The sequence below is a fragment of the Rana temporaria genome, chromosome 9 (genome assembly GCF_905171775.1).
Source record: "Rana temporaria chromosome 9, aRanTem1.1, whole genome shotgun sequence".
Taxonomy (NCBI): domain Eukaryota; kingdom Metazoa; phylum Chordata; class Amphibia; order Anura; family Ranidae; genus Rana; species Rana temporaria.
Window position 1 is genome coordinate 15,175,315 of NC_053497.1, and position 24,600 is coordinate 15,199,914.

The 24,600-nt window shown below is 44.8% G+C and overlaps 1 protein-coding gene across 2 annotated transcripts in view; it reads right to left on the reverse strand.

Moving 5' to 3' along the window:
• The window catches only part of LOC120913124 (rho GTPase-activating protein 20-like), a 105,580-nt gene that overhangs the window by 20,558 nt on the left and 60,422 nt on the right, over positions 1-24,600 (reverse strand). For both annotated transcript variants that reach the window (XM_040322843.1, XM_040322844.1), the window contains exons 3-9: positions 23,358-23,528; positions 15,514-15,663; positions 12,878-12,919; positions 10,245-10,329; positions 7,431-7,508; positions 6,799-6,865; positions 2,426-2,611 (exon numbers count right to left, since the gene is read on the reverse strand). In XM_040322843.1, coding sequence (XP_040178777.1) covers positions 2,426-2,611; positions 6,799-6,865; positions 7,431-7,508; positions 10,245-10,329; positions 12,878-12,919; positions 15,514-15,663; positions 23,358-23,528 — 779 coding nt within the window. The remainder of the gene's footprint in view (positions 1-2,425; positions 2,612-6,798; positions 6,866-7,430; positions 7,509-10,244; positions 10,330-12,877; positions 12,920-15,513; positions 15,664-23,357; positions 23,529-24,600) is intronic.

Consider the following 24,600-nt stretch of genomic DNA (forward strand, 5'->3'; position numbering starts at 1 on the left):
ACCTCCACAGTGACTTTTCTGGTAGCCCTCTAGACCACACTATATTCTGGCAGCCCCACCTACATTCTACGCAGTACGTTCTCTGGCAGCCACCTCTTCTACATTACGTTCTCTGGTACCTTCTTCTACCAACCTCCACACTACATTCTCTGGTAACCAACTTCTCCATCCTCCACACTACATCCTCTGGTAACCAACTCCTCCACACTACCTTCTCTGGTACCTACCTCTACTAACCTCCACACTGCATTCTCTGGTAACCACCTCCTCCATCCTCCACACTACATTCTCTGGTAACCAACTCCTCCATCCTCCACACTACATTTTCTGGTAACCAACTCCTCCATCCTCCACACTACATTCTCTGGTAACCAACTTCTCCATCCTCCACACTACATTCTCTGATAACCAACTCCTCCATCCTCTACACTACATTCTCTGGCAGCCAACTCCTCCACACTTTCTTCACTGGAAACTACTGTACCTCCTCCAACCTCCACAGTGACTTTTCTGTTAGCCCTCTAGACCACACAATATTCTGGCAGCCACCGCCTACATTCTCCGCAGTACGTTCTCTGGCAGCCACCTCTTCTACATTTGGTTCTCTGGTAGCTACTTCTACCAACCTCCACACTACATTCTCTGGTAACCCACTCCTCCATCCTCCACACTACATTCTCTGGTAACCACCTCCTCCATCCTCAACACTGCATTCTCTGGTAACCAACTTCTCCATCCTCCACACTACATTCTCTGGTAACCACCTCCTCCATCCTCCACACTACATTCTCTGGTAACCACCTCCTCCATCCTCTACACTACATTCTCTGGCAGCCAACTCCTCCGCACTTTCTTCACTGGTACCTACCTCCTCCAACCTCCACAGTGACTTTTCTGGTAGCCCTCTAGACCACACTATATTCTGGCAGCCCCGCCTACATTCTACGCAGTACGTTCTCTGGTAGCCACCTCTTCTACATTACGTTCTCTGGTACCTACTTCTACCAACCTCCACACTACATTCTCTGGTAACCAACTCCTCCATCCTCCACACTACATTCGCTGGTAATCAACTCCTCCATCCTCCACACTACATTCTCTGGTAACCAACTTCTCCATCCTCCACACTACATTCTCTGGTAACCAACTCCTCCATCCTCTACACTACATTCTCTGGCAGCCAACTCCTCCACACTTTCTTCACTGGTACCTACCTCCTCCAACCTCCACAGTGACTTTTCTGGTAGCCCCCCCATAGACCACACTATATTCTGGCAGCCACCGTCTACATTTTCCGCAGTACGTTCTCTGGCAGCCACCTCTTCTACATTACGTTCTCTGGTAACTACCTCTACCAACCTCCACACTACATTCTCTGGCAGCCAACTCCCTCCACACTACCTTCTCTGGTACCTACCTCCTCCAACCTCCACACTACCTTCTCTGGCAGCCAACTCTCTCCACACTACCTTCTCTGGTACCTATCTCCTCCAACCTCCACAGTGCATTTTCTAGACCACACTACATTGTGGTAACCACCTCCTCCATCCTCCCTATTACCTTCTCTGGCAGCCATCAGCCTAGGTACTAGTAAAGTAAAAAAAAGGGTTGTAGTAGAGAGAACCCGTCCACACCTAGTGCCTGCATTCTTCCTTCTTTATCTTCTCTCTACCAAGTTCAGATTCTGATTCATCTTCTATTTCTTCCCTCATGGTCCATGATCAGCTCCTTCTCTGCTTCTTATTCCCCCTACTCCATCTCCCTCAATAATCAGCTCTAGTGAGATGACACACAAGTCCAGCTACGCTATTTTCTAATTGGCTGTCCATGCACATCAGTGTGTTATGAATCACTTAAAAACCAAAAACTATTTAGTTAAAATGATTCCATCCACAATAGGATCACATTAAGGGTGACAATTGACAGTTGGGAGATAGCAAAACGGCATTGTCACTCCAAAATAGGACGTGGCTGAACAAGGGCCTCCATGGCAGGATCCATGGGGATTTTTTTAAAGACAGCTCTAGATTTAAAATTATGGAAAATGCCTTTTGAATTTACATGGATGTGTTAAATCTTATTTGAGATTTATTAACAGGGCCGCCATCAGGGGGGTACAGGCAGTACACCTGTAAGGGGCCCGGAGGCCCACATGGCCCCAGATGGCAACCCCCCCTTTTTTTATTTATTTTTTATAAAAAAATATAAATTTTGTAAAGGCCCCCCCCCCCGCTTCTCAATTCGCGGCAGCCCCCCCCGCGCTTCTCAATTTCAGGCAGCACCCCCCCCCCTGGTTCTCTGCTCCAGGGGAGGGGGCCCATGCCTGAAGCTGTGTAAGGGGCCCCATAATTCCTGATGGCTGCCCTGTTTATTAATATGAGATTTTAGTGACAAATATAATATTGCAGTTCCAGTTGATACCTACCCCTCCTCACTTCCATGGGGCCCTGGGGCCGAAGCTTAATGATGAACTGGCATTGTCTTTCATGAGGGAACTGTTCAAGAATACTGTCTGCACTGTGTTCTAAAGAAAGGTTATTGCCGAGTCCTCTGGCCATAACCACAGATTCCTGGAGACAGCTCATTGCAATACTGTAAGGGTACTCATGACCTGGAAAGACACAAGGTACAGTAAGTATTGGACATGTGCACTGCCGAAAAAATTTGTTCATTTTCGTTTTATTTGTTTTTAAGTCTTTTTAAAAAAATCTGAAATTTGAAAATTCAGAAATTCGAAATTCAGAAATTTGAAAATTTTGGAATTCTGAATTTTCGAATGTTCGGATTTCCGACTCACATTTTTGAATTCTGAATTTTTGAATTTCCAAATTTCCCATTTTCGAACTCTGAATTTTCGAATTTCTAACTTTCCAACTTTTTGAATTTAAAATTTAGAATTTCCGAAAATTCTAATTTTCAATTTCCGAATCTCGGGAAAATTCTAATTTTCAAATTTCCCAAATTTCAGAAAATTAAAAATTTCGGAAATCCAATATTTCGGAAATTCCCCCTGTTCTCTCTGAAGTTGACTTGGGGCTAGATTCAGGTAGGGGGACGTAAGTTTGTGCGGGCGTAGCGTATGTTATTTACGCTACGCCGCCGCAATTTAGAGAGGCAAGTGCTGTATTCACAAAGCACTTGCCTCCTAAGTTACGGTGGCATAGCGTAAATGGGCCAGCGTAAGCGCGCCTAATTCAAATGAGGATGAGGGGAGCGTGTTTTATGTAAATATCTAGTGACCCGACGTGAGTGACGTTTTTTTTACGAACGGCGCGTGCGCCATCGGTGGACATATCCCAGTGTGCATTGCTCCAAAGTACGCCGTTTCGTCGTGAACGTAAATTACGTCAAGCCCGATTTGCGTACGACTTACGCAAATGACGTAAAAAGATAGGCCTGTTCCGACGTCCATACCTTGCATGGGATGCGCCACCTAGGGAGCATCTTTATCTGTACGCCGGCGTAGCTCTAACGTAAACGGCGTAACTAATTGCGACAGGCGCACGTACGTTCGTGAATCGGTGTATCTAGTCATTTGCATATTCTACGCCAAACTCAACAAAAGCACCACCTAGCGGCCAGCATAAATATGCACCCTAAGATACGACGGCGTAGAAGACTTACGTTGCTCGTATCTTAGCCTAATTTAAGCGTATCTGGTTTCCAGAATACGCTTAAATTTACGACAGCGTAGATTCAGAGTTACGACAGCGTATCTACTGATATGCCCGGCGTAACTGTACCTGAATCTAGCCCTTGGTCTCCCTTAAACTGGGAGAGGGAAAGGGAAGGCTTGGAGCCAATCAGGTGGTTGAATGCAAATATTTTGACAATAAACATGCTGATGAGAAAAGAGAGCAGGGTGAGCAGAAGGATGACCTCATCTGCCACTCATCTGTCTAATCAGTAGGCTGTGGGCTGTCACAGTAAGGCCCCTTTCACATGGGCAAGGTAGTGTGGAAAATCCAGGCTGTTGAGGTACAATTTTACCCTTCAGGCGGTACAATCCACATTGTTGCTGTGCTGCTGCAAAAAAATGTAGGGCATGTTGCATTCAGCAGATGATCCTGCCTACCAAAGCACTCCATAGAAGTGAATGGGGCCACGCTGTGGCTGCATCCAACGGACACAGCTGCACCATAGTGAAAATGGATTTCAGTGCAAAATCTCTCTTTAACTGGTTAAGACCCGGACCATTATGCAGGTTAAGGACCTGGCCCCTTTTTGCGATTCGGCACTGCGTCGCTTTAACTGACAATTGCGCGGTCATGCAACGTGGCTCCCAAATAAAATTGGCGTCCTTTTTTTTCCACAAATAGAGCTTTCTTTTATTTATTTTTTTTTTTATTTTTTTGCGCTATAAACAAAAATAGGAGCGACAATTTAGAAAAAAAATCTACTGTATATTTTTAACTTTTTGCTATAATAAATATCCCCAAAAAAGATATAAAAAAACAGTTTTTTGTCTCAGTTTAGGCCGATACGTATTCTTATACCTATTTTTGGTAAAAAAAAAACCAATAAGCGTTTATCGATTGGTTTGCGCAAAATTTATAGCGTTACAAAATAGGGGATAGTTTTATGGCATTTTTATTAATAATTTTTTTTTCTTACTAATGGCGGCGATCAGCGTTTTTTTTTTCACGACTGCGACATTATGGCGGACACATCTGACACTTTTGACACATTTTTGGGACCATTGTCATTTTCACAGCGAAAAGTGCTATAAAAATTCACTGATTACTGTAAAAATGACAATGGCAGTGAAGGGGTTAACCACTAGGGGGGTGCTGTAGGAGTTAAGTGTGACCTAATGTGTATTTCTTTCTGTAGGAGGGTGGGGCTGGATGTGTGACATCACTGATCGCCGTTCCCTTTATCAGGGAACAGACGATCACTGACACTGCCACAGAGAAGAACAGGGAAGGTTTATTTACACTCACCTCTCACCGTTCTTCAGCTCCTGTGACCCGATCGCAGGACACCGGCAGCGATCGGGTCCACGGGTCCCGCGGGCATGGTCACGAAGCTTCGGACCGGGTCGTGGCGCGCTCGCGACCCACGGCTGGGCTTTCTAAAGAGGACATATATATACGTTCATGGGCCCAGCAGTGCCATTCTGTCGACGTATATAGTCGTGCAGCGGTCCTTAGTAGTAGTTAAACAGGCTTGTGGGAGGTGACATATCGCCCCTGATTGCCTACTAATCATGACCAGTTGCTGCTAATTCACTGCAGCTACACCTATGTGAAAGGGTCTTACTTAAAGCGGAGGTTCACCCGTATATATGACTATTTCCCCATAGCTGGATGCTCGTTTTGTCTAGGGGAATCGGCTAGTTGTTTTAAAATATGAGCTGTACTTACCGTTTACGAGATGCATCTTTTTCCCCGTCGCTTCCGGGTATGGGCTGCGGGACTGGGCGTTCCTATGTTGATTGACAGTCTTCCGAGAGGCTTCCGACGGTCGCATCCATCGCGTCACGATTTTCCGAAAGAAGCCGAACGTCGGTGCGCAGGCGCAGTATAGAGCCGCACCGACGTTCGGCTTCTTTCGGCTACGAGTGAAGCGATGGATGCGACCGTCGGAAGCCTCTCGGAAGAATGTCAATCAAGAAGGAACGCCCGCTCCCGAAGACCCATACCCGGAAGCGGCGGAGAAGATGCATCTCGAAAACGGGTAAGTACAGCTCATATTTTAAAACAACTAGCCGATTCCCCTAGACAAAACGAGCAGGAATCTAAGGGGAAAAGGTCAAAAAACAAATAAATGGGTGAACTCCCGCTTTAATTGAAGAAATAAATACAATGATGTACTGTATGAATAAATTTGAAGCTGCGTTAATTTTAGTCTTTTATATCCCTCTGGAGTTCAACTTTTACTATAACTTTATTTTTTATTATATTTTACATTGTTGTATATGAAATAGGTTGTCATCCCTTTTGCCATAATGTACATATTATGATGCATATTTTGTACATATTTCAGTATAAGGAAATTGAAAACAATTGAGGAATACAAGTTTTAGAATCCAGAGTAGATTGCTGGTAGGGATTAGTGTTGCTCACGAATATTCGCATTTCGAATATTCGTTACGAATATGGCATATTCAAATATTCGCGAATAACTCGAATTTCGTGGCCAAAATTCGCTATTCCGAATATTCGTATTTTTTTCAAATTTATTTTTAAAACAGATCACATCCTATCGACGTCTAAAAGCATTGCTGGTATGATTAGTGACCCTGGGCCGAGTAGCTAAGCTGAGGCGATCCTTTTATGTTGCCGAATATTCGCAATCGCGAATATTCGATTTCCGAATATTCGCGAATACTTTCTCCGCCCTTCTTTTGCATCAGAGCCAATCAGAGTTCTCCTACCACAGTTGTCAAAATCTCGCCATCAATTTCGCATTCGCATTAGCGAAATTTCGATAAAATATCACCAATATTCGATTTACGAATATTCGAGAATACTTTCTCCACCCTTCTTTTGCATCAGAGCCAATCACAGTTCTCCTACCACAGTTGGCAAAATTTCGCAATCAATTTCGCATTCGCATTAGCGAAATTTCGCAAATTTTTTTTTTTTTTTATAAAATATCACGAATATTCGATTTTAGCGAATATTTCACGAATATTCGTCTATATATTCGTGATATATCGCGAAATCGAATATGGCGTATTCCGCTCAACACTAGTAGGGATGGGAATTTCACTTTATAACTGACGCCATACATAGAAGACAGAACATGTGGTGACCATATACACCCCTACTGGATATTCAGTGAAGATCTTACCGCAAAGAGGATATGGAGGTTCATCCTTTCCAGATGTCACCCACAGATGGTAGTCACTGTGTCTGCCCTGCACAAAAACAATTGTTAAACATTGGGCACTGTGAGCAGGTATATTCATTTCCTAATGGTATACAGTGGAACCTCGGATTGCGAGTAATGCGGGTAATAAGCGTTTCTTAATAAAAGCACTGTAATTTAAAAAATCGTGACTCGGTTTGCGAGTGTTGTCTCGCAAAACGAGCATGATTCAGGCCAAAGCGGTGTGCAGTACTGCTTTTAGCCTGGAGCTAAGCAGAGCCGAACGTTGCCGATTGCCGCTGTTCGGAAATGCATGGAAAGGCCCGAGAACAGCGCGGCTGACCTCGTCAAATCTTGGGTAGGAAGTCTTTCCAAGGTTTGCCGAGGTCAGCCAAATTTCATCAAATTTAATGATGAAGTTGAAAAAAAAAACTTTTTCTTTTAGAGCCTGAAAAACGTTGTTTTTTACAACCCGAAAAATGATCGTGTGTACGCGGCATTAAAGGGCCCCATCATGATGCGTCACTCGTGAAGAAGGGATTATAAGTGGTGGGTATATAATTTAGTGCAAGGGTTTTCCATTTAGCTTTGAAAGTACAGTTAGATTCACTTACCGGAAGTTCAAGCTGCTGAGACACCAGTTTAATCACTTTTTCCGTAGAGTCCATGTTAGACACAGTAACTGTAGTACTCTGCAGAGACAAAGAACATCAACATATTGAAAAAACATAATGGAGGCTTTACATAAAACACTTTAATATTTCCATCATTACTGAATCTCTTTTGTTAAAAAGTCTCTTACTAGCCGACTGCTCCAACCCATTTATACCCATCTTTGGCCCATCTCGCCCCTGCCTCCTTTTCATAACTACATCCTATAGTGATGCGGAGGGTAAGGAACCACAGAGTGCAGAAGGAACACGAAAAACTCTTCCAGAAACAATTTTTTGAGTAAATATTACATATGGTACACATTGCAAGATACATATATTACATATAAAATTTTAACGCGACACTGTTGATCACTTTCCCAAAAAAAAATAAAAAATACATACACACATATTATATATATATATATATATATTATATTAACCTTTTTTTTTTGCAAATAAAAATGTTATGCAACACTTTCAGCACCATCCTTCTAAAAAATAAAAGAATATATACACATATATATATATATATATATATATATATATATATTTTTTTTTTTCTTTTTCCTTTTTTTGAGAATGATGGTGGTGAAAGTGTTGCACATTTTTTATTTGCAAAGAAAAACAAAATGGTTAATATATATGTAAATATATATATATATATATATATATATATATATATATATAAAGGGCCAGATTCTCAAAGGGCTTACGACGGCGCAACGCCATTTGCGCCGTCGTAAGTCCTAATCTGGCCCGGCGTATCTATGCGACTGATTCTTAGAATCAGTTACGCATAGATTTCCATTAGATCTGGCAGGCGTAAGGCTCTTACGCTGTCAGATCTTAGATGTAATTTTTTTTCCCGCCGCTAGGTGTCGCCGACGTTGTTTTCCCCGTCGTCTATGCAAATTAGCTATTTACGCGAGATTCCCGAATGTACGCGCGGTCGACGCAGTGAATTTACGACGTTTCCGTAAGCGTAAACTTAACCCTGCTATATGAGGGGTAAGTTTACGAAGGTCCGTCGTATGCCATGTTAAGTATAGCGTCGGGTCAGCGTCGTCTTTTTCCGTTGTTTACGTAGTTTTCCTAAGTCGTTCGCGAATAGGACTTTACGTCAATGACGCTCACGTCGGCGTCATTGACGTTTTCCGTCATGAGCTGGAGCATGTGCACTGGGCTATTTTAACGCCCGGCGCATGCGCAGTTCGATCGGCGCGGCGGCGCGCTTAATTTAAATACAAGCCGCCCCCCTTGAATTAGGCAGCCTTACGCCGGGCCATTTACACTACGCCGCCGCAAATTCCGGAGCAAGTGCTTGGAGAATACGGCACTTGCTCCAGTAATTTGCGGCGGCGTAGTGTAAATGGCTTACGCTACGCCGCCGCGGATTCTACGAGAATCTGGCCCATAGACTTTTTTTTTTGCAAATAAAAATTTTATGCAATATATATATATATATATTTTTTTCTTTTTTTTTAGAAGGATGGTGGTGAAAGTGTTGCATAACATTTTTATTTGCAAAAAGTGTAATGATTAAAAACATATATATATATATATATATATATATATATATATATATATATATATATATTTTTATTTTTTGGAGAAGGATGGTGCTGAAAGTGTGGCATAAAATTGTTATTTGCAATATATAAATATATATATATATATACTTATTAGGGCTGTGCGTTAAACGCGATATTAACGGCGTTAACGCAAACCCATGTTAACGCCGTCAATATTTTTGTCGCGCGATTAACGCAGGAGCCCTCGGGTGGACATGCAGAGTGTGCAGCGGCGCGGCTTACCTTTTCGCTGGATTCACAGACAAGTTACTCACCTTGTCCCTGGATCCAGCGATGCCACCCCGCTGTGTGATCGAGCGGGTCCTCCTTGCTTGGCGGGTCCTTCTCGCTCGGCGGGTCCTCCTCGCTCGATTCACAGTGCCTGTGTGACGCCGAGCTCCGTTCCCTGCGACGTTACGACGCACGGGAGCGGAGAACGGCGCCAAATTTAAAAAAGTAAACAAACACAATACACACAGTATACTGTAATCTTATAGATTACAGTACTGTATGTAACAAAATACACAGCCCCCTTGTCCCTAGTGGTCTGCCCAGTGTCCTACATGTACTTGTATATAATAAAAACTATTCTTTCTGCCTGAAAACTGTAGATTGTCCAAAAGTGTCCCTTTATGTCAAAAATGGTTTTAGATCAGCTAGAAAACAGCGATAATAAATTATAATCACTTGCAGAATTGTGCGATATTTGTGGGGAAATTCGTCATAAATTAGAGCGATTAATCGTGAGTTAACTATGACATTATTGCGATTAATCGCGATTAAAAATTTTAATCGTTTGACAGCACTAATACTTATATAAAGTGCTGGTTTAAAACTGGTTCTGAAGAACTGAATTACACCAAATTTTGCCAAACCATAGTATATAAACACTTACCACCTGTATATGTACAGTATATAATATTTTGCCTATTCTCCCTTAAAAAAATGATTGACGATTCATTCTTGAGAATATGCGTCTTTTTCATAATTCTATTTTTATTTCAGTTAAAATCTCAATATTATTTTCATGACTCTCCACCTTTGTGTCCCTCGGCCATAAATAGCCAGAGCACGCCATCTATTTGGAAACAATTTGAGATTTTAGTGGGAAATGGAACAGTGCCAACAAACTGGAAATCAGATCATGTGGCCACATAAATTATTAATTTTTTTTATAAAAAAGGGACAGAAGGGTAATACTCACAGACATGTATTCATCTGCATCCAGATATAAAACACTAATTGCAATTTTTCCAGGGAACTCATCTTTCTTTACTTCTTTAATATGCCTGGAAAAAAAAATCATACTAAAATTTTAATATCGTTTGTCGTCACATAAGCAAGGATTCTTCTCTGCAGCATTCTGGCAGGGGACAGGCTATTAAATCTTAGGTAGGGGCGGCTTTCTAAAAAAAAAAAAACGATAAAACAAAATATTTTTAGCACTGATCACTGTAATAATGTCACTGTTCCCCAAAAAAGTGTCAGGTGTCCAAATCGTCCACCGCAATGTCGCAGTCCCACAAAAAAAAAAGAAAAATCAATATGGAGGAATCGGGACCTCCTTCCTCCTGCTGGTGACCCCTCTAGTGATATTAAGATCTTTATAGAGGAATCAGGACCTCCTTCCTCCTGCTGGTGACCCCTCTAGTGATATTAAGATCTTTATAGAGGAATCAGGACCTCCTTCCTCCTGCTGGTGACCCCTCTAGTGACATAAAGATCAATATAGAGGAATCAGGACCTCCTTCCTCCTGCTGGTGACCCCTTAAGTGATATAAAGATCCATATAGAGGAATCAGGACCTCCTTCCTCATGCTGGTAACCCCTCTAGTGACATAAAAATCTATATAGAGGAATCAGGACCTCCTTCCTCCTGCTGGTGACCCTGTAAGTGATATAAAGATCCATATAGAGGAATCAGGACCTCCTTCCTCCTGCTGGTGACCCCTCTAGTGATATAAAGATCTATATATAGGGAATCAGGACCTCCTTCCTCCTGCTGGTGACCCCTTTAGTGATATAAAGATCTATATAGAGGAATCAGGACCTCCTTCCTCCTGCTGGTGACCCCTCTAGTGATATAAAGATCTATATAGAGGAATCAGGACCTCCTTCCTCCTGCTGGTGACCCCTTAAGTGATATAAAGATCCATATAGAGGAATCAGGACCTCCTTCCTCATGCTGGTAACCCCTCTAGTGACATAAAAATCTATATAGAGGAATCAGGACCTCCTTCCTCCTGCTGGTGACCCTGTAAGTGATATAAAGATCCATATAGAGGAATCAGGACCTCCTTCCTCCTGCTGGTGACCCCTCTAGTGATATAAAGATCTATATATAGGGAATCAGGACCTCCTTCCTCCTGCTGGTGACCCCTTTAGTGATATAAAGATCTATATAGAGGAATCAGGACCTCCTTCCTCCTGCTGGTGACCCCTCTAGTGATATAAAGATCTATATATAGGGAATCAGGACCTCCTTCCTCCTGCTGGTGACCCCATAAGTGATATAAAGATCTATATAGAGGAATCAGGACCTCCTTCCTCCTGCTGGCGACCCCTCTAGTGATATAAAGATCTATATTGAGGAATCAGGACCTCCTTCCTCCTGCTGGTGATCCCTTTAGTGATATAATGATCTATAGAGAGGGATCAGGACCTCCTTCCTCTTGCTGGTGACCCCTCTAGTGATATAAAGATCTATATAGAGGAATCAGGACCTCCGTCCTCCTGCTGGCGACCCCTCTAGTGATATAAAGATCTATATTGAGGAATCAGGACCTCCTTCCTCCTGCTGGTTACCCCTCTAGTGATATAAAGATCTATATAGAGGAATCAGGACCTCCTTCCTCCTGCTGGTGACCCCTCTAGTGATATAAAGATCTATATAGAGGAATCAGGGCCTCCTTCCTCCTGCTGGTGATCCCTCTAGTGACATAAAAATCTATATAGAGGAATCAGGGCCTCCTTCTTCCTGCTGGTGACCCCTCTAGTGATATAAAGATCTATATAGAGAATCAGGGCCTTTTTCCTCCTGCTGGTGACCCCTCTAGTGACATAAAGATCTATATAGAGGAATCAGAACCTCCTTCCTCCTGCTGGTGACCCCTCTAGTGACATAAAGATCTATATATAGGGAATCAGGACCTCCTTCCTCCTGCTGGTGACCCCTCTAGTGATATAAAGATATATATAGAGGAATCAGGACCTCCTTCCTCCTGCTGGTGACCCCATAAGTGATATAAAGATCTATATAGAGGGATCAGGACCTCCTTCCTCCTGCTGGTGACCCCTCTAGTGATATAAAGATCTATATAGAGGAATCAGGACCTCCTTCCTCCTGCTGGTGACCCCTCTAGTGATATAAAGATCTATATAGAGGAATCAGGACCTCCTTCCTCCTGCTGGTGACCCCTCTAGTGATATAAAGATATATATAATGAATCAGGACCTCCTTCCTCCTGCTGGTGACCCCTCTAGTGATAACTAAAGATCTATATAAAACAACCAGGACGTTATTTCTCGCTCTAGTGATACCCCCAAAAAATTGATTTCCTTTCCTCACTGCCAGGCCACACTCTATGAAGTTTCACATTGCGCTTTCCCCCACTTTGACCAATTTTCCAGCAATCCTACCTAAAGTTCAATATTACAAAACACCTACAAAAGTATCAACCCAAATGCACATCTCTGCATCATCAGCATAAAGGCATACATTACCCACAAAACCAAAATTGCATTTGAAAAAACTGGTATAAATGAATGTTAAGCTACAAACGTGGACACAATAGGGTTAAGTACATTTCTTCAGAGAAAAAAAAAAAGAGATCTTACCAGCTTAATGTGGAGAGCCACTTCTCCTTTGTGTCTGAGGAACTATAAGAGAAAAAAACAATGCAGACAGAAATGAAGTGACTACCACACATCCCAGTTCCTTCCTCCGACCCCCAACCTAAGCGCACGGCCCTTCCTGCTTCTATTTTAACACTAGAAACAATGTCCAGCCTGGATTTCCTTCTCCTGATGTCAAGATTTCGTAACCGGCCAAGTCTTCATTTTGTTTACATCTTCACTGACCCGAACGCTTTGTTGCCATCGCTTAGGTCCCACCGGCACACATATAGGGCCAGATCCACGTAGCGCGGCGCATTGTTCCGTCCGGCGTAGCGTATCTCTGATACGCTACGCCGCCGTAACTTACAGCGTATTTTCCTTATCCTGAAAGAATTTGCGCCGTAAGTTACGGCGGCGTAGTGTAACTTTGTCGGCGTAAGGGCGCGCAATTCAAATGGATGAGATGGGGGCGTGTTTTATGTTAATACGTTTTGACCCGACGTAAATGCGCCGTCCGTGGGGGTATCCCAGTGCGCATGCTCCAAAATTAACCCGCAACAAGCCAATTCTTTCGACATGAACGTAATTCTACACAAAGCCCTATTCGCGAACGACTTACGCAAACGACGTAAAATTTTCAAAATTCGACGCGGGAACGACGTCCATACTTAACATTGAGTACGCCTCATATAGCAGGGGTAACTTTACGCCGAAAAAAGCCTTACGGAAACTACGTAAAATTTTCAAAATTCGACTCTGGCCCGACGTCCATACTTAACATTGAGTACGCCTCATATAGCAGGGGTAACTTTGCACCGAAAAAAGCCTTACGGAAACGACGTAAAAAAATGCGCCGGACGTACGTTTGTGGATTCGCGTATCTAGCTAATTTGCATACTCGACTCGGAAATCTACGGAAGCGCTACCTAGCGGCCAGCGTAAATATGCACCTTAGATCCGACGGCGTACTAAGACGTACGCCAGTCGGATCTAGCCCAGCTTCAGGCGTATCTTGTTTTGTGGATACAAAACAAAGATACGCCGGAGCAACCTAGAAGTTACGCGGCGTATCAATAGATACGCCAGTGTAACTGCTTCGTGGATCTGGCCCATAGCGGCAGTACCTACTCTTATTGCACATATTTATAATTTAGGCGCAATAAGGTATGCCACTACGTTTCTGCAAACCCATTAGTACAAATGTGGACACCATGGCACATATTACTAAAGTAGTGAATGTGACTTTCATCAAACATTTAATGGTGGCGAATCGTTAACTGTTATGTGGCGTACACACGATCGGACATTCCGACAAACAAAACGGTGGTCTTTCTTCCGACGGAACTTTAGCTCAAACTTGTCTTGCATACATGGTCACAGGATACATGGACGTACGATGAGCCGAGAAAAATTAAGTTCGATAGGCAGCGCGGCTCTTCTGCTTGATTCAGAGCATGCGTGGATTTTTGTGCGTTGGAATTGGCTGCACACGATCAGAATTTTCGATAAGAACTTTTGTTGTTGGAAAAATTGAGATCCAGCTCTCAAACATTTGTTGGCGGAAATTCCGACAGCAAATGTCCAATGGAGCCAAAACATGGTCGGATTTTCTGACAACAAGCTCATATCGAACATCGGAAATTCCGCATTAGTTGAAACAGGCAAAGAAGGCGGTCGCCCAAGGCCTCGCGCTTTCATGGGCCTAGCGGCCGCCTAATTTTCCTGATGTATGTGATAGAATGGGAGGAAATGTCCCCGGTCAGTGTCCGCAAGCTGGGCATACTTTATTACAGATTATTGCAAAAACCCAAGTTGGGGGGCTTTAGAAGAGTTAAATCCTGCTTTACAAATTTGATCAGAAACGTGTGGGTAAAGTTGTCCTATATACAAACCATGGGCCTGTATTCAGATAGGTGAGCGGATCTTTAGATCAGCGCAACCTATCTCAAGTTTTATTCACAAAGCACTTGCCTATAAAGTTGAGCCGGCGTAACGTAATTCCCCCGCCGGAATTCAAATTCCGCGGGTAGGGGGCGTATAACATTTAAATCAGGCGCATCCCCGCGCCGAACGAACTGCGCATGCGCCGGCCGCGAATGAATCCCAGTGCCCATGTTTCAAATGACGTCGGCAAATCGTCATGCTTTCGACGTGATCGTAAATTACGTCCATCCGTATTCGCGAACGACTTACGCAAACGACGTAAAAAATTCAAAACTCGGCACGGGAACGACGGCCATACTTAACATTAGCTACGCCTCATATAGCAGGGGTAACTATACGCCGGAAAAAGCCAAACGCAAACAACGTAAAAAAAAAGCGCCGGGCGGTCGGCGAAACTCCTCATTTGCATATTCCTTGCGTATACAAACGGAAGCGCCACCTAGCGGCCAGCGTGAGATTGCAGCCTAAGATCCGACGGTGTAAGTCACTTACACCTGTCGGATCTTAGGGATATCTATGCGTAACCTGATTCTATGAATAAGGCGCATAGATACGACGGCCGGAACTCAGAGATACGACGGCGTATCAGGAGATACGCCGTCGTATCTCTTTCTGAATCCGGCCCCATATTTCTTAAAAATGAGTAGCTAGAACCCTCTGTGGTAGTGTGAGAGACATAGGAACTGCATTACCTAAATGTAACAACGTAGTTTGTTGTGGGCCACCCAATAACAAAGGAATCGTCGACGGAATGCCTCCTTTCTGAAACATCCCAAAGGTTGGCAGAGATCCACACATCGCTCAAACGAACTTGTTTTTTAAGCTTCATGCTGGAAGGAGACCTTACAGGAAGAAAACACATTATGTTATTGGAGAGGCTGGAATATGTTACACAATTGTATGGTGAAAAGAAGAGTACTTTTCCTATGAAAAGAGAATATAGGTTTATATACCCTGGCAGAATTTCTAGGACATGCACCATTTTTTAAGAATACACACAGTAATGCCGCGTACACACGAACATTCTTAATGGTCTAGAGAAAAAACAACGGCCCAGATTCAAGTAGCAATTGCGCCTGTGTAACCATAGGTTACACAGCGCAATTGCTTGCTTGCTCCGGCGTTACGAATGCTCCTGATTCAGGAACATCGTAACGCCGACTGCAGCCTAAAATCTGCGTGGCATAAGGCTCCTTATGCCACGCATATTTTAGGCTGCATTCTTGCGATGACCGCTAGGGGGCGCTCCCATTGTGCTCAGTGTATAGTATGCAAATTGCATACTAACACCGATTCACAATGTTGCGCGAGCCCTGCGTTACGCAAGTTACGTCGTTTCCGTACGGCGTGTTTAGCGTAAGGCTGCCCCTTCTAATAGTAGGGGCAGCCAATGCTAAAGTATACCCGTCGTTCCCGCGTCGCGAAATTTTAATTTCACGTCGTTTGCGTAAGTGATTCGTGAATGGCGCTGGACACCATTCACGTTCACTTGTAAGCAAATGACGTCCTTGCGACGTCATTTGCCGCAATGCACGTCGGGAAAGTTTCCCGACGGAGCATGTGCTCTACGCTCGGCCGCCCCCTACGGGATCATTTAAATTGCGTGCTCTACGCTGGGCAATTTTGCCGGCGCGCCCTCGCAATTTACGGAGCTACTGCTCCGTGAATCGAGGGCAGTGGAGCAAATTTGCGGGGGCGCAGGGCAAAATCGTTGCCCTGCGCCTCCGCAAAAAAAAAAGCGCAAATCTCTTTGAATCCGGGCCAACGTTTTTTTCAACCCGATTATTGTTAAGCCGGCCTTGCCTACACACGATCGTGAAAAAAAAAATGCTCTAGCAAAGCGCGGTGACGTACAACACGTACGACGGCACTATAAAGGGGAAGTTCCATTCGGATGGCGCCACCCTTGGGGCTGCTTTTGCTGATTTCATGTTAGTAAAAGACGATTCGCGCTTTTCTGTCTGTTACAGCGTGATGAATGTGCTATGTCCATTATGAACGCTAGTTTTACCAGAACGAGCGCTCCCGTCTCATAACTTGCTTCTGAGCATGGGCGGTTTTTTCACGTCGTTAAAGCCCACACACGACCATTTTTTCCGACGTTAAAAACGACGTGAACATTTAGAGCATGTTCTAAAAAAAATTTGATCTGGACTTTCTTGGTTCACATAACACTGATTTGTTTTATGCAACATCACAGTGTTCCGTTCATGATTTGACTATTACATTTACTTTTGTGTTTTTTATCCACTTATATTCATTTATTTATACGCACTAAGTGGCAATTATTCACTATACCGTTGTTTATATTTTGTGCAGATTTATTGTAGTCAGCGCAGCCTATTCTTTTCCACTTCTGTTCACTGTTTGTTTATCAGCAGGTTTGCAGCTTTCTCATCTTCATAGATACATTTATTTATATTGGGATCACATATTTATTTATTTCTCAATTCGTATTTTCTTAGTAGTGTTTAGCGCAGTTTCTTCCCTATTTTTTCCAAGTGCATTGGATGGACCTCTGCAGTGACTGAATCCCGGGTTTCAGGTCCTCCAGTCTGACAAATAAAATTAGGCTGTTGGGTGGTATGGTAACTGAAGAATTGATTAAGACTGTTTCCCCATTAGGTCCACCTCCTTTTAGATCAACAGTAGATGGAGCCTGATGGGTAATGCTGAGAGACTAGTTCCCCAATAGGTCCACCTCCACTTGGATCACCAGTAGACAGAGCCTGATGGGTAATGCTGAGAGACTAGTTCCCCAATAGGTCCACCTTCACTTGGATCACCAGTAGATGGAGCCTGATAGGGAACTAGTCTCTCATCATTACCTATCAGGGCAACTCCTTCTAGATCAACAGTAGATGGAGCCTGATGGGTAATGCTGAGAGACTAGTTCCCCAATAGGTCCACCTCCACTTGGATCACCAGTAGATGGAGCCTGATAGGGAACTAGTCTCTCATCATTACCTATCAGGCTCCATCTACTGGTGATCCAAGTGGAGGTGGACCTATTGGGGAACTAGTCTCTCAGCATTACCCATCAGGCTCCATCTACTGTTGATCTAGAAGGAGTTGCCCTGATAGGGAACTAGTCTCTCATCATTACCTATCAGGGCAACTCCTTCTAGATCAACAGTAGATGGAGCCTGATGGGTAATGCTGAGAGACTAGTTCCCCAATAGGTCCACCTCCACTTGGATCACCAGTAGACAGAGCCTGATAGGTAATGCTGAGAGACTAGTTCCCTATCAGGGCAACTCCTTCTAGATCAACAGTAGATGGAGCCTGATGGGTAATGCTGAGAGACTAGTTCCCCAATAGGTCCACCTCCACTTGGATCACCAGTAGATGGAGCCTGATAGGTAATGATGAGAGACTAGTTCCCTATCAGGGCAACTCCTTCTAGATCAACAGTAGATGGAGCCTGATGGGTAATGCTGAGAGATTAGTTCCCCAATAGGTCCACCTCCACTTGGATCACCAGTAGATGGAGCCTGATAGGTAATGATGAGAGACTAGTTCCCTATCAGGGCAACTCCTTCTAGATCAACAGTAGATGGAGCCTGATGGGTAATGCTGAGAGACTAGTTCCCCAATAGGTCCACCTCCACTTGGATCACCAGTAGATGGAGCCTGATAGGGAACTAGTCTCTCATCATTACCTATCAGGGCAACTCCTTATAGATCAACAGTAGATGGAGCCTGATGGGTAATGCTGAGAGACTAGTTCCCCAATAGGTCCACCACCACTTGGATCACCAGTAGATAGAGCCTGATGGGCAATGCTGAGAGATTAGTTCCCCAATAGGTCCACCTTCACTTGGATCACCAGTAGATGGAGCCTGATGGGTAATGATGAGAGACTAGTTCCCCATCAGGGCAACTCCTTCTAGATCAGGGGTCTCCTAACTTTCTAAACAAAGGGCCAGTTTACGGTCCTTCAGACTTTAGGGGGGCCAGACTAGGGCCATTGGGAGTAAAAAATGTCCAGGTGTCCAGTGGGAGTAAATAATACCATATCTTTAGTGACAGTGGGAGGACTAGTGCCCCATCTTTGGTGTTAATGGAAAGAATTGATGGTGTCAGTTGGAGGAATAGTGCCCCATTGGTGTCAGCAAAAAGAATTATGCCCCATTTAAATTGGATGGAAAAATTCCCCAAGGGCCGCATTAAGGCAAGCAAAGGGCCACATCTGGCCCCAGGGCCGCAGTTTGGAGACCCCTGTTCTAGATCCACAGAAGATGCAGCCTGATGGGTGATGCAGAGAGACTAGTTCACCACTAGGTTCACCTTCACTTAGATCACCAGTCGATGGAGCCTGATGGGTGGTGCCGCAAGACTAGTTCCCTATCAGGTTCACCCCTTCTTAGATCAACGGTAAATGGAGCTTGATGAGTGATGCTGAGAGACTAGTTCCCCATCAGGGCACCTCCTTTTAGATTAACAGTAGAGGGAGCCTGATGAGTGATGCTGAGAGACTAGATCCCCATCAGGTCCACCTTTCTTGAGATTGACAATGGACAGCATGGAGCAGTGGCGGCCGCTGCTCAAAATTTTTGGGGGGCGCAAACGAAAAACAAAAAAAACAATTGCAGCCTCACTGTGCCCATCAAGTGCAGCCACTGTGCCCATCAAATGCAGCCACTGGGCCCATCAAATGCAGCCACTGGGCCCATCAAATGCAGCCATTGGGCCCATCAATTGTCGCCACTGTGCCATGCCATCAAACGCAGCCACTGTGCCATGCCATCAAACGCAGCCACTGTGCCGTCAATTGTCACCACTGTGCAATGCCATAAAATGCAGTCACTGTGCCATGCCATCAAACACAGCCACTGTGCCATCAATTGTCACCACTGTGCCATGCCATCAAACGCAGCCACTGTGCCATCAATTGTCACCAATGTGCCATGCCATCAAACGCTGCCACTGTGCCATCAATTGTCACCACTGTGCCATGCCATCAAACGCAGCCACTGTGCCATGCCATCAAATGCAGCCACTGTGTCAATTGTCGCCCCTGTGCCAATTGATGTCACTGTGCCCATTGTCGCCACTGTGCCCTGTATAATGCCCCGCCCGGCACTTACCTTTCTGGGGGTCAGCCATCCTCCTTCCACGTCCCTCGATGTCTTCCCCCGCCCTCGATGATGCTTCAGCCAATCAGGTTACTGGTAACCAGAACCGGTGAACCTGATTGGCTGAGACTCCTGTCAGTCTTATCTAAGGAACACCCGTACGTCCCTTATAAACATTTCCGGGAGCCAAGGGCTGTACTCGGAAATCCTATCAGAGCCGCTGGCTCTGATAGACACTTCCGCACAGCCAACCAGCTGCCGTTATTCAGGTGGCCGGCGCTCGCCGTCCGGCCATCTGAATAGTCGGCGGCGGCAACAATAACATGGATTCATGCAATGCATGAATCTATGTTATTGTAATCAGTGGCGGTGCGAAAGCCAGAGGGGGCGGCGCTCCAGCGCCCTCTATAGACGCACCGCCACTGGCAGGGAGCAGATTCCATACTGTAGTTGCTAGCACGCGGTTTAGCGGCTCTGGAATCCACCCACCATTGTCTGCTGTCAAACACAGTCAAGGAAGGCAGACCTGATGAGGAACAAGCCAGTCAACATTGCTTATCAGGCTCTGCCCACTATCAATCTAATGGGGAGGAATGACATATGATGTAGTTTGTTCAGCCCTGCTTCATGGGGGGTGGTCCAGCAGAGGTATATATGAACAAATTAACATTGGTCTTATCTACCTTGTTACCGCGTTGGCATAGAAGATTGACCATAGCATTTCAAAATGAATATCTAATATTTTTAAATTGGCAGCTTTCATTACATTAATCCTTAATTATCCTCCCATGAAGGTCCTTCTTCAGTCCTTGCTGTTATAGGGTGAAAATGTTCTGTCCCTGTGTTCAGTTAAGCACCTGAGTTTTTACTCTGCAACATAGACTTGTGATAGAAACTACAAGTGAGAGTAACAATGTGAAGGTACCGTATTTATCGGCGTATAACATGCACAGGCGTATAACACGCACCTTCAATTTAAGAGGGAGGTTTCATGTAAAAAAAAAAAAAAATCACTTTGAAGCAAAATAATAATCAGTGTCCATCTGCAGCCTCAATGCAGCCTATGTGACCACCTGCAGCCTAATTGCAGCCTATGTGCCCATCTGCAGCCTAAATGCAGCCTATATGTGCCCATCTGCAGCCTAAATTCAGCCTATGTGCCCATTTGCAGCCCATCTCTCATCAATGCAGCCTGATGCCCATTTGCAGCCTCACCAACTCTTGTGCAATGAAGGAATCACCAAGCCGTCATCTCCTGTTCACTCGGCTCTCAGTCGCGTCGGCAGTCACATACACAGTCCCGCCTCCGCTATCGGCATTGGACCAGCTCCTGTGATTGAAAGAACACTGGTCCATAGCCGGTGGCGGAGGCGGGACTATGTGTGTGATGCAGAGCTGAGTAAACGGCTCAGTGAATTCCAGCGGCGCTCGGCGGCACTCGTCCCTCCTTCTTCCCCTCCGAGTCCGAGATACACTATCGGCGTATAACACGCACCTGTGATTTCCCCCCAATTTTAGGGGGAAAAAGTGCATGTTATATGCCGATAAATACGGTACTTATTCAGCGACCTTACTGTTGTAGGGTGACAACATTCTGTTTCTGTCTACTAATTGTGCTCCCATGTGGTCACCTTATCACAAGGTTTCTGCTGCAGACAACAAATGAGTGTTTTAACACTTATAGCTAAATAAACATAGAGTTAGGCCGGCGTATCAGTAGATACGCCGACCTAACTCAGAATCTGCGCCGACCTATGTTTAAGTGTATTCTCAAACAGAGATACACTTAAACCTATCTAGGATACGACGGCTTGCGCCGTCGAATCTTAGGGTGCAATATTTAGGCTGGCCGCTAGGTGGCGCTTCCATTGCGTTCGGCGTAGAATATGTAAATCACTAGATACGCCTATTCACGAACGTACGTCCGCCCGTCGCAGTAAAGATACGCTGTTTACGTAAGGCATTTTCAGGCGTAAAGTTATTCCATCAAATAGCTGGACTAGTAATGTTAAGTATGGCCGTCGTTCCCGCGTTGAAATTTGTAAATTTTACGTCATTTGCGTAAGTCATCCGTGAATAGGGCTGGACGAAATTTACGTTCCACGTCGAAACCAATACGCCCTTGCGGCGTACTTTGCCGCAATGCACACTGGGATATGTACACGGAAGGCGCACGCCCCTTTCGTAAAAAACGTCAATCACGTCAGGTCACCCCCCATTAACATAAAACACGCCCCCTCAGTCTAATTTGAATTAGGCGCGCTTACGCCGGCTGCATTTACGCTACGCAGGCAAGTATTTTGTGAATACAGTACTTGCCTAGCTAACTTACGGCGGCGTAGTGTAAATACGATACGCTATGCCGCCGCAAAGATGCGGCGGGCTACTTGAATCCACCTAATTATCCACTATGGTCACCATCAGGAAACCCGCGCTGAGAAATGCCATGCAGCCAATCCTTGGAGTATATGTAGACAGCAATGGAGTTCCAGCTGGCTGCAGGTGATCCAAAAGGGATGAAATAAAAGTAAAAACACTATTTTATATTAAAAAAAAATGGCAGAGGTTTAGGATATACAGTGCTTTAGCAAATACAATGGCCCAGATTCAAGTAGAATTGCGCGATATTTGCGGGGGAGCAGGGCAACGATTTTGCCCTGCCCCCCCAGCAAATATTTTGCGCTGCCCTCGATTCACGGAGCAGTAGCTCTGTGAATTGCGAGGGCGCGCCGGCAAATTTCCCCGGCATAAGCGCGCGCAAGTTAAATGATCCCGCCGGGGGCGGGAATCATTTAAATTAGGCGCGCTCCTGCGCCGAGCGTACAGCGCATGCTCCGTCGGGAAACTTTCCCGACGTGCATTGCGGCAAATGACGTCGCAAGGACGTCATTTGCTTCTAAGTGAACGTGAATGGCGTCCAGCGCCATTCACGTTTCACTTACGCAAACGCTGTGAAATTCAAATTTTACGGCGCGGGAAGGCCGGCTATACTTTAGCATTGGCTGCCCCTACTATTAGAAGGGGCAGCCTTGCGCTAAAAGTAGCCGTACGGAAACTCCGTACCTGGCTTGCGCGGGGCCCGCGCAAGCTTGTGAATCAGTGGTAGTATGCAATTTGCATACTACACGCTGATACACAATGGGAGCGCCCCCTAGCGGCCCCCGCAAGAATGCAGCCTAAAATCTGCGAGGCATAAGAGCCTTATGCCGCTCAGATTTTAGCCTGCAATCGGTGTAACGAGGTTCCTGAATCGGGAGCACTCGTTACACCGGAGCAAGTAAGCACTTGCGCTGCGTAACCTATGGTTGCGCGGGCGCAAGTGCTTCTTGAATCTGGGCCAATGCCAATAAGTTAGGGTTTGCATCTACTTTATCTTTGGCTGGACTCGTTAATGGAAGGCGACTTCTTAAATAAATGGGTAAAAGAAAAAGCTGCCCGGGATGGAAAGAGGTACTTACTTTGACTTGGCGATAATGAGGGAGTCACTGAAGAGGAACAGGTACCTCTCTTGTGTGTGCCACCCACTCGACAGCTGGGCTCTTTCTTTCAGTATGAACATGTTGTTGGGGCTACAGAAAGATCCCAGGAGAAGACCACTTCCACAGTGAGAAGGAATAAGTGTGACCGGCCTATGGAATAAAAAAGAAGGAAAAGTTTAATACCTAAAATTTGTAATACTTAATACTTCTTATCCAACATTTATTCCTGAATTTATGAATAAAGGGAAAGTAAGTATTACACATTTTATAATGCTTGAGGTGATTGTAGCCATATTAGTGCACTTGCAACAAAAACAATTACTATCCACTAACATTAACATTTTCAGGACAAGCTTTCAGGGTGTACCCCTTTCCCTTTAGAAGAGGTGCCCTTGCAACCTGCAAAACGCATTGGCTCCCTCATTCTATTAATTATAAAAAAAAAACATTCTAGACTCACTCTATGACCATTAGTGTGGCCCACTTCTTGCCTTTTACATATTTGGACTTCTCTTAGGGCCCCTCTTCTCGTAATGCTCTGGTATAAATGGAGTCAGCTTAATCGATGGGACGGCCCTTCACAACACTGGATATTAATAATAGGGAAACTAGCGCCTCTTATGCATGTACCCCAAACTTTTTATTTCTGACTGTGGACCTTGTTGTACATTTTCCTTCATTTTCGATCATGTGGACCCTGTGTCACTATCACAATAAGTGGGGAAATCCTCTTAACGCCTTCACGCCGACCGCCTCCTGGCCCTTTAATGGTTCTAAAAAGCCAGAAGACGGGCATTCGGATCATGTGACCACTGTGATTGGCTGTCACAACAGTCACATGCTGGGAGCACGCTCTCAGCACTGTTATTCTGCGTACACACGCTCTAAATTTCCAACAACAAATGTTCAATGGGAGCTTGTTGTCGGAAATTCCAACCGTGTGTAGGCCCCATCGGACATGTTCTGTCGGAATTTCCGACAACAAAAATTTAAGAGCTGGTTCTCAAATTTTCCGACAACAAAATCCATTCTCATAAATTTCGATTGTGTGTGGACAATTCCAACGCACAAAATTCCACGCATGCTCTGAATCAAGTACGAGACGGAAGTGATTGGTCTGGTAAAACTAGCGTTCGTAATGGTTATAGCACATTCGTCACGCTGTAACAGACTGAAAAGCACGAGGCTGAAAAGTGTCAATAGTCTCTCACCAAACTTCTAC